At 37.9% G+C, this 10,724-nt stretch overlaps 2 protein-coding genes across 2 annotated transcripts; both read left to right on the top strand.

Moving 5' to 3' along the window:
* The first annotated feature begins 45 nt into the window (after positions 1-45).
* On the top strand, positions 46-2,368 carry LOC131884159 (uncharacterized). Its single transcript, XM_059231838.1, has 2 exons — positions 46-1,440; positions 1,573-2,368. The coding sequence occupies exons 1-2, from the start codon at positions 876-878 to the stop codon at positions 1,902-1,904; spliced, it is 897 nt and encodes a 298-aa protein (XP_059087821.1). The 5' UTR covers positions 46-875; the 3' UTR covers positions 1,905-2,368.
* Positions 2,369-5,378: 3,010 nt separating this feature from the next.
* On the top strand, positions 5,379-8,125 carry LOC131883784 (uncharacterized). The gene is made up of 2 exons (XM_059231343.1): positions 5,379-6,081; positions 7,475-8,125. The coding sequence occupies exons 1-2, from the start codon at positions 5,559-5,561 to the stop codon at positions 7,906-7,908; spliced, it is 957 nt and encodes a 318-aa protein (XP_059087326.1). The 5' UTR covers positions 5,379-5,558; the 3' UTR covers positions 7,909-8,125.
* The last annotated feature ends 2,599 nt before the right edge of the window (positions 8,126-10,724 follow it).

The raw sequence follows: 10,724 nt of genomic DNA, 5'->3' as shown, positions 1-10,724 counted from the left end.
TTTGGTGCTGATTGGACATAAATAGAGGTCAACTTTAGACGTCACGTACAATACTGTGAAACACACAATGAACACTTGTCCCTGCCCGCAGATTGAATGGGCAGGGAAATTAAGTCTTTATTTCCCTATTCGTTGGACGATATTTTGCGGTGAACTGGACTTCCTTCCACCCCTTTTGCGCCATCTCTGGGTCCGATTTAAGAATCTAACACTGACATTCATAGATGTCTGGTAGGTTGCCATGTTTTCAAACGAGTTACACTTGACATTTACTCTGGAGAACGTTTTTCGTGTGAAATACATTTCCATCTGAACCTTTACTCAATCTATGTATTATGTATCATGCGCAACAGGTTTGATGATATTGGTTCTTATCTATATGGCATTCAGCTAACAAATGGAATGATCTTTCCTGTCAAAAGCATCTATGAATCTCGGTGTCAAGTTTCCAAATTTACCTCCATATGGATCTATGAAAGTTGCGGGTATGTGGATGAAGGCCTGCGCTTCGAGCCTTGCATCTCTGGAGGAGGCCTCGTGCAAGGAGAAGTCAGTCAAAAAAAATGAATCATATTGATTTGAATTGACTAATAAACAGAAAGAAAATTGTTTATTGTGCCATCATTTCCAGGTTTCAATACAAAAATTAAAGCAGAGTTGAGTCGAAATATTTGAATGTCAAAGCGGAAGGACCAAGTGCCCTCTAGAATGGTCCTTTGGAGTCTAATTTCGAGGAATATTAGAACAAGACTTTATGATCCCCTACGCTCTCCTGCTCACGGTTAAATTGAGAACCACGCTCTTCCAAGCACTTTCTCGTTCAAAAAAACACGAGTAGCAACAAGTTACAGCAGTCTCTTCTATTTCAAAAGTCAATGCTCAACGCTTTGTTCCGATTCAGTCGAGGCTTTCCCCTCATTTCCCCTCAAAGGACCAGAATGAACAATTCAAGTTTCTTCCAGTATTCGAGTAATGCTGCTTTCAGCGTAGCATCTTGGTTCGTGGTTTTGATTTTCGGTATGCCAATGACTTACGTCTTTGTCCTGTATGAACAATACGGACATGACCTTCAGCGCACAGTGATCAATCAAATATATTCTTTCGGCATTCAATCCATGGTCGCTTATTTCTTTATCGTGACCACACCTCGATTGCTTTTACCCCTTTTTGGGCCTTATTCCGAGACCACGTGTTCCCTCATCACTCTAGGCAACATATTCTTCAACATCAACGCGGGAAATGTAGTGATTGTGTTTACCTTTGTCAAGTATTTATTCACCTGTTACTACAAGCGAGTTGGTGCATTCGATGAGGAATTTGCAGTAGTGTTCTTCAAATCGTGGATATTGGGGATTTCTGGCTATATTGGAACATTGATCTACTTCAGCTATGGGACATATGATGTGTGGTTCGTCATTTGCGCCAAAAAATCCCTTCAAGGTATGTCAATTTAGCTTATGATTGTGACTCAACGACTCCCCTATGCAATAATTATGAATTTGTTACGTCCCTCTAACCTCTAGCATTTGTAACGCTAAAGTATTTTCTTGTACGCGTATATTACCTTTTTAGATTTGACATGGTTGCCCAAAATTTACCGAGGTCCAATTCGCGTCGAGCTTCTCTACGCCTTCATGGTGAATGTAGTGGTAACCACCCTCATGATTCCAATCGCGCGTGCCAAGAACCGGTTCCAAGTCCAAATGGAAACCTCAGTTCCATCCCAATTTATGCCGCCAAAGAAGATATATCCTACTATGGTAAACTTGGGATTACTAATATTGAATTTGATTGGGACTACTTTTACTGCTGGACCAGGGATATATCTTATGGTCATTGATGAGCTGCCGAACTTCACGTGGACATTCAGCCTTTTTGTGACTTTCGCCACAGTAGCACCCTGATTCATGATGTTCCTTGTATTACCAGATGTAGGGTACATGCAAAACAAAGATGTGCAAAAATTTGTACAGAGGAAAATATCCATGTTGCGCCCACAATGACATTGGATTGACTTGATATTATCATCCTTAGATGTAAATAAGCCATGCGATTGAAATTCTAGGTTTGGGGGTGCCATTTTGATCAAGGTCAATGGTTCATTACGAGGTCCAACTCTAAATCAACAATCCATTTCTTTTAAACATGACATAAACATCAACGTAAGTCTTCCAAGTGGCAATATCTTCACACTTTTGTCAAAAGCCTTATCAAGCATTCAACCATTTAAATTATATTCAGGTGATTGGTCCATCTCCTTCCATAACTTGAGATCTTAATTCATTGATTCCCTTTTCATTTGCTTCGTGGGTATTGAACGTATGCTAGTCATTTACGTCGTGATATCACTACTCTAATTATCTACTTGGCCTTGGTTTCAAGCTACAATTTTGGCTACTTATAGGCATAAATAAACCTCGAAGAAAACTAAAAAAAGTATGCTTTTTTGTTATATCACTGAAAAGGACTATTTAATGTCTTGATAATATCTTGAAATATAGTGAATCATTTTCCATCTTTTCNGTGACATACTTGGATTGATTACTGTGCATTCTCACCGAATTGGAAACTTACTTCGGCTATATTTTAAAGGAATTTGCCAATAAATATAGCTAGCTTTTTTATGACCTAAAAATCAATGAAATTATTTCACGTTTTTGGAGCTGGTGAAAAAGCCTGAAAACAGTTTGCAATATCACTAAAACTTACATAAAGTCTATATTTCACAACTGTGGTGTTATGCTTGTCAATCGTAAGTTTAATCAATCTTGATCTTGAATTTTGACAAAATTAAATTAACGTTAGATAAAAGCGCCTCTAGTAGGTAGAAATTAATTGTTGCAAAAAGCGACAAATTTGAAAATTAAATTTCCTTATGCAGCGTTGAAATATTTTGGTAACATAATAGAATAGAGCAGCTATCAGTTTTTAGATAAGAATGATGGCCTATTTTTCATCCTTGGTAGGTTTCAAGCTACAGTTTTGGCTACTTATAGGCATAAATAAACCTCGAAGAAAACTAAAAAAGTATAATTTTTTGTTATATCACTGAAAAAGACTATTTGATGTCTTGATAATACCTTGAAATATAGTGGATCATTTTCCATCTTTTCAGGTGTAAAACGCAACTCTCAAGTGTTAATAACAAAGGATGGGCTAAATATATGTTAATGAAAAATGCGTGAACATAACCACGGACATCTAGAAATATGGACTGTGAACGAGCTGCCCGGCAAATCGGCCTGCTCTTGGTCATAGCCACTCTGAGCCACTTTTCGAATTAAAGGAATAAAATAAGAAATGTAGATCTCGTCAGTTAACGGTAGGTCAATTTTATATCATTTACATGCAGAGTCGATCGTTTAAAAGTTATGTGGTCAAAAGCTCATGTAGCTGACCAAGAGCAGGCCGAAAATTCAAATTTTATGTAGTGTTTACTACTTAACTTTGAACATGTCTCCTGAGTTCCCTAAGAATAGGTTTGGGCTCAAACTTGGCTGAGTTCATCTATTCAACAAGACCTTGTTGTCGTATCAAGTGCTTATTTGAAATAAGATGAGCGGTTTAGGAGATAGGATATTTTTGCTTTCTTTTGTAGCCCATATCTGTAGAAGTCCGTGACATAACTAAGAGTACTTTTGATACTGATTGACTACGGTTTTAACATTTATGCGTTTTAATGTACTTCAATATATTTAACACCTTTTTTCCGAGTTACTTTTAGATTTGTGTTTTTGTACAAAAGTTGTTTCTTTTGTTTCCTTGACAAAGAAAAACACATTTGGTATTTGTATTGGTATTTGAGCAAACACATCACCAGAAATTGAAAAACTGCCGTGCGATTCTGAATCACTAATAAATGGAACTATTGATCGACTCCCTCTCACACATCTCTGTTGATTGAGAGACTCAAGCAAAAATTTACCCTTTCCTTTGAATAAGTTCGACAACCCATTTTAAACTAGGCTTATGCTAGTTTAACCGCACGTAAATGCTTTGCCATTGTCTCCAGTTTTCAGACTAGCTTTCACAATGTGCAGATATTCAATGCAAGATGCAATCTCCAAATACATATTCTGCCCTAGAGCACTGAAGTCGCTTCCAGGATAACCAATACGTTAGTATAACATTCGAAATTTGGTTTGATTCAATTAGCCATTAGGGATTAGTTACCCTTAGCATCCAAAGCAACGAATTTGAGAGAGGAGCATTAAGTTGTTGACTTCATCATCAGAATTTCAAATTAGCAAACTATTGTTGGGCTTCAACTGGCTTGATGTGGTTGCTGTGCTCTTTTAATCTTGTTTGGCATCATGGTTTTCCCGGGAGAGCTTATAATATACGAAATATTAATTGGTATGCGTAAGTGTCTACTCGAGCTAGGTATTTCCAATAATGTTAAAAGGGAAAAGGATCCAGAATATGCCTACGAATAAGTGAATAAATTTGTTTTACTATTTCTAAGCAAGAACGTTAATCCAAATAACCATCGTGAAAACTGCACGATGTCAGTTTGTAAGAACAGGGTTGTCTGAAGTGTGATTTAAATTTTCGCATCAAAATCGACCGTTAAATTAATGACAATTTAGACAAAAGGAATAAAAGGTTCATAAACAAGAATCAGTTTGTCTCAGATATCTAAGAAGAAAAATAATGACATAAAAGCTACTTGCCAAAGTACATAGATATTACATGGAACCAGTCTTATATGTAAACCTACCATATCGTTGGTTGTCAATGAAAAACTATCTACGTACGGTTTGAACTGACAGAAAGGTAAAAAAGCGGTCAATGGTTAAGTGGACGAAACAAAAAGTAATGTTTTAAGGGGCCAAATAAGGATAATGCCTTCCTAACGAAAAGTAACTCAACTTTTCCAAAGTGATATGTTTGATTAATGGTAGCGATGAACTCATTGGTTTGTGAACAATGGCCTCCCAATAGGTACTTTGTCGTACAGGTTGTATTGGCCTACTAAAAGGAGCTATTATCTATGCTTATTTCAAGGTTTCCCGGATTAGAATCATGCTTAAAAGTTGTGGAGGGAAAGAGCCTTTTTTTGATTTTGCTTAAATGTTGGAACAATATACTCGTATAAACAAAGCATCACATTACAACTTTTTATTCAAACATGTCAGCAGCCAAATTTTCCTGCTCGAAGCTCCCCCGCATTAGCTAGAAATTCCTTTCTCTAAACACGCAAAGCAAATTGACATATATTGAATGAATCCAACTGAACATGAGAGGATTAATTGTTATGTCCCGAAATTCCATTCCATTCGTAGGTATGGTTCTATTTTTTTAGTCATTTGACCACCAACGATCAAAGTGCGAGCACCTTTACAAAGAATTTGCTTGGTACAGTGAAAATCAATGAACACTTAAACAATTAAAATGCCCAAAAAGCTCTCTGTGTTGTGTCTTGGGTACATGGACCTGATTCAACAATCCGGAACATGAGTGCAGCTTACTTTTAAGCCTTACGTCAAGTGTGTCTCTACAGCAATCCACCATCTTTACCACACCGAGACTAAAGTCAAGCAATCGTATACCCTAAAATGAATTCATCGAGCACGAGTTATCCTGAACAGACCTTATTTAGCCATCCCTCCAATGCCATTTTCAGTATCGTGTCTTGGGCCATAATGATGGTTTTCGGAATTCCGTTAACATATACCTTCGTCTTGTACGAAAAGTATGGCCAAGACCTCCAAAGAACAGTGATGAACCAAATCCACTCATTTGGTTTGCAAGGGATGATCGTGTTGTTCCTGCTGAATTTTACTCCCAGGGCATTTCTACCTCTTTGGGGTCCATATTCCGAGACCACGTGTTCCCTATTGACTTTGGGCACGTTGTTCTTCAATGTGAGTGGGGGTGTTGTGGTATCGTCGTACACTTTTGTGAAATGCTTGTTCACGTGCCATTATAAGAGAGTGGGCGTTCTGGATGAGGACTTTGTGGGGGTGTTCGTCAAGGTGTTTTCCATTGTCCTGGCCACGTACGTGGTAATCATCACGCATCTCAGTTACGGAGCGTATGACACGTGGTTTGCCATATGTGCTCAACGATCTTTAGCGGGTAAATACTAAGCACCTATGATGTAAGTTTTTTGATAGGACTGTACGCAGGTAACAAAAGTTGTTCCTTCGTGCGATTAACATTCTTTCTTTGAGACTTGGAGGAAGATGGAAACGTGCTTGGCATGATAGCCTTTACTTTGAACTTATAGTCGTGCCGCCATCTTCAAAGAGGATTCATCGCTAAAAGCCATAAGCTATGCATTTTGCACCCGAATAGATTCATTTCTTAATGAAGCCCAATGCAAATCTCCATCAATTCCTGATCAACCGTACATTCAACTGCTAGCCAAAACCGCGAGCTCTAATTCGTTGGTGGAAAAGGACAATGTGTGAATAGAAACTTGAGAAAAATAAGTCAATCCTTTAGATCCATTCCTACTACGGGTATTAGAATCCGAAACAAAACTGAAAAGCAAATCTAGCCAAAATAAGAGCTTCCTTGATTGTTGCAATGGAAAATAGGAACATGCATGTTTCAATTTCCGTTTCTATTAGAAATGTTTGGTGGATAGGTTACATAAAAAATATTTAAGCAATTTAAGATATCTTTGAGCCACAGCAATGTGGGCAAACACGGAATTGCTGAAGTAAGAAAGCGATGTTTATGTCAATACATCTAACAGGGTGTTCCAAAATTGAGTTCCTTTTCCCATATGTCTCAGACTCGGCAGGTGCATCAAGAAGATGCAATATCCAAGGACTCGTAGGAGTTCGACTTGTGCTGGATTCGACTCTTTTTGACGTTATTGTTCAAATAATTTCAGTTTGATTTCAAGCTTCAAATTAATCAATTCTTAATTGAGAAACGCTTATAGGTTTTCGATTGCAAAAGGAGTCTCGGAAGTGAACAGGCTACGTGACTTTCAAAAAGACAATAGCCCTCTTCTTGCCTTCGATTGTCATTTCGCCTACCCTTAGCTCAAATTTTTTTTACGTGAATTGCCCTTGCAACGGACTATGAAAAAAAAAAACCGTAATTATGGAAGAGAGGACCTCAGTTTTGGGACACACTGCATAGTCGAAGCCTTTCCATCACTATGATACAGTATGGATTTACTGACACCTTGCCATTTGGTCTGTTTCCTTTTCCCAGTACATCTGGGAACATCTCCCACAAACAGTAATAAATGTTTACTGAAAATACTTCTCCATTGTGATAGGACTTGAAATTTTTCCTGTTCTTTTTCATTTTCTTTCTAAAAGTGACAACAATGTGGCTTTCTTAAGTTGCCCAAGTCTTGATGTATTCTCGGCTCGGCACGGAGTTGTCTTGCCAATTTAATTGAAGTGGTTGCGCAATGCTCTCGTTATGAAAAAAAGCCCTCTCAAAAAAGCATGAGGTTGTTCATGTTTGTAGAAACTAAAACTAAAATGATCATCCTTCTTTTCAGAAATTGAACGTCTGCCCAAAGTGTACCGCGGAAATGTCCGTGTCGAGCTGTACAACGCCATGGCAGTCAACTCGCTTATAGGCTTCCTAACCTATCGCATCACCAAGGTCAAAAGGCGTTTAAACCGCCAAGTTGAGACCGCCATGACCACTTCAAAGTATCTTCCTCCCAAGCGTTCCTTTCCGAATATTGTGAAATTTGGATTCTTTATTCTGAGTTTGGCAGTGACCACACTGAGCGGTGGACCCGCCATTTATCTCATGTTAATTGAAGAACTTCCCCCATTCACTCAATCCTTCAGCTTATTTGTGTCCTTTTCGTTGGTGTCGCCTCATTTTGTAATGTTCTTGGTCGTTCCAATAACGGGAATCGCTTCCAATGCTAAGTTGAGAGACTTTGTGCGCAAACTATTGGCGGAATTTGTCAGATTCTGATACCGTTTTCTTTTTGTACTTTCACGAACTGCACGCTCCAAGTTGAGCAAAGTTGTTCTGTTGATATTAAAAGTAGATTCGACAGCGTCTGATTTGATGGGTCTTCACGTATATAAATGGATCAATATAACTCTCTTTCGCCTGGCGATTCGTCTTGATTTTTTTCTTGATAAATTTTCCTGTCCCGATAGAAGTCAGCTGGTACAAACAAAACAAGATCATCCTAACAAACTAATGCTTAAAACTTATACTGTCTTTCTGAATTTTTCGTTGCTTGTCGTCCGTTCTTCAATTCAGTCAGTGGGCAGGGGTGTGTTTTCCCATCTATTGTCTATTTTGCACCTTTTTTCTCTCTCAGGTTTTACCCTTTTTTAAAGGTTGTGTTTTTGAGTGGCACTTCTACTAAATAATGTGAGCTTTTGTTGATCAATTAGTTTAAAAGATGAAATTTGCAGATATTGCTGCTTACCAAGTGTTAACTTGATTGGATATGTTTAAAAAGACTTTACATTGAAAGAATGAATATAACAGTTCATAAAAATATCGGCACTCCTCCACGGATAAGTAACTTATTGGGCTAGGATTATCAGGCGGACCAATGCATATTTCAAAGATTGGCACTCGCTTTGTAGCTCTCTTTTGTACCTTCTCCACCAACTTCGCATTGCCACGATTGACTGATTTTCACGATTGTGTCTAAAATTCAAGGAGTGGATGTACATTTGACTTACAGAGTTTCATGAAAGTTGTGGAGCCTCTGTTTATAGAGAGTCTGTGAATCATGCTTCAAAAGTCTAAAAAGTTTAAAAAGTCTGTGAATCGTGATAAGTGCCCTGTTTGATTTCGGCCAAGACTTGCACAATGTCAATTGAATGTCAAGCGTCTAGCAAAAGCAACCCCAATGTCGACAGGTCTAGGGTATCTGACGAGGCAACTTCCACTCATCACGGACTTCTAGAAACTTCTAGATGAATTATAGTTGGTTAGTTATAGTTGAATTTTTAGTTAGTATTCAAGATCAACCCTCCATTCAAGGACTAGCTCGATCTACCGACTCAAATTCGTTGGTGGATCAAATATTATATGAATATAAAATCAAGTAATATTAGTCCCTTTTTCCGTCTTGAGATGCTGGGATCCCATTCCCAGGAGCGGTAAGGAAGTCCGGAAAACACTTATGATAACAAATTTTGGAGGTTTTTATCCGGCAAACATGTTGTAAGGGCAACTTCTATTTTAATCTGCTTTCCAATTTTAAGGAAAAATTGCGTGTTAAACCTTCCCAGAACGTGGATGACATACTTTGCATCCAAGCTTATCAAAAGTTTGGCAATACGAAGCAAGGCCTCTGTGCCTTGAGAAGAAAGACGCGAGGACATATCACTAACTTTTGAAGCGTTGTAGTACGTATTCGTAGTGGACTTCCTTACCGTTACTGGAAATGCAATGCCTAGGAGCTCAACATGAAAAATGAAATATTCAGTGTTCTGATATCTGATCCTCCAATGAATTAGAATTGGCGGATTTAGTTCGTCTTTGAACGTGGGATTGATAAGCATTTTTGGTCAATAATTTTTCCAAATCTGACCTACTTAAAGCCTATGAAGAAATCAATGCCTATGTATAGTAAAGATATCTTCGTGTGTCAGCGGGGAGAACAAATGAAACATTGAAGGAACCTGTAAAAGAAGAGTACTTCATTTTCCAGCCATTTTCCAGGGCTTTTGACTTGAAAGATTTTGATGAAATGCTTTGAAATATCTTGGTTGTTGGATCAAATTTTGCTAAATAATTTTCATGGTCTCTTCTTACCAGAAGCCATATACCTATGCAAATGAGATTTTTTTTTTGCTGAGAACGGAATGATTTGATGTTTTAAAAATAGTTTTCAAGTGATTATTTGGCCCTCAAGAAGAATCTCCTCCCAAGAAGTATACGCATATGGTGTGGTAAATGAACTAAAAGCAGACCATTTGTTGGCTTCAACCAGTTGAACATTAGAGGCGCAAGAGATAAGTGGAGCTAAGTTGTAGATGTGATCAATTACAGGATAACCTGGTTACTTAAGAAATGAACAAAGAACAACAAAATATTCAGATCATAAGCATGATTTACAGAGTGGTTTCAGAGGAACATATTTTCATCGGTTCCTAATTCTGGAATAACTAAACACAGCATATCGGCTAAAAATATTGGTTATGGAACAAAACTGAAGCTTGATGAGTTAACATTTAATTTGCTTGCAAAGATTTTAGCATCAGTAAGGCATGACATAAAAGGTCAAATTTGATTAAAACATTATCAAACTTAATTTTCACACCTTGATGGATGTAAACGTAACTTGCCTTGAATGGATCAAATAATGAATTATGTGATGCCTTTCAAATTTCGACATGTTTTTCATCACACTTTCAATTTTCCTCTGAAGTATGACCTATTTGCAAGCCAACATATTGGATTTAATTTCGTATTGGATCGGGTTGTCTTGGGTCGAGCTGTCCGTTGGGTCGAGTTGTCCGGTCACCATTATTATCATTGTGTGTGCACCAACCCAATGTGGACTTTTACAGTCCTTGTGTGGAAAGTGATGTAGAATGCTTGAGTTCGAACATTAGAACATCAAACTGGCCGAAATCGAGTTTGAAGCAACGTTGGGTCTTTGCGTTTTTTTTGTCATGCTATAATCTAAATACTGTGTCACAAAATGGAAAGCTGATGCTCTAACATTTCGTTATTATAATTTTTTTTTGTGGACTACCTTACCGCTACCGGGATTGGAATCCCAGCAGTTCAAGACGAGAAGATTATTCATTTTA

This window comes from Tigriopus californicus, chromosome 7 (assembly GCF_007210705.1).
Source record: "Tigriopus californicus strain San Diego chromosome 7, Tcal_SD_v2.1, whole genome shotgun sequence".
Taxonomy (NCBI): Eukaryota; Metazoa; Arthropoda; class Copepoda; order Harpacticoida; family Harpacticidae; genus Tigriopus; species Tigriopus californicus.
This window is presented reverse-complemented; position numbering and strand designations above follow the sequence as displayed.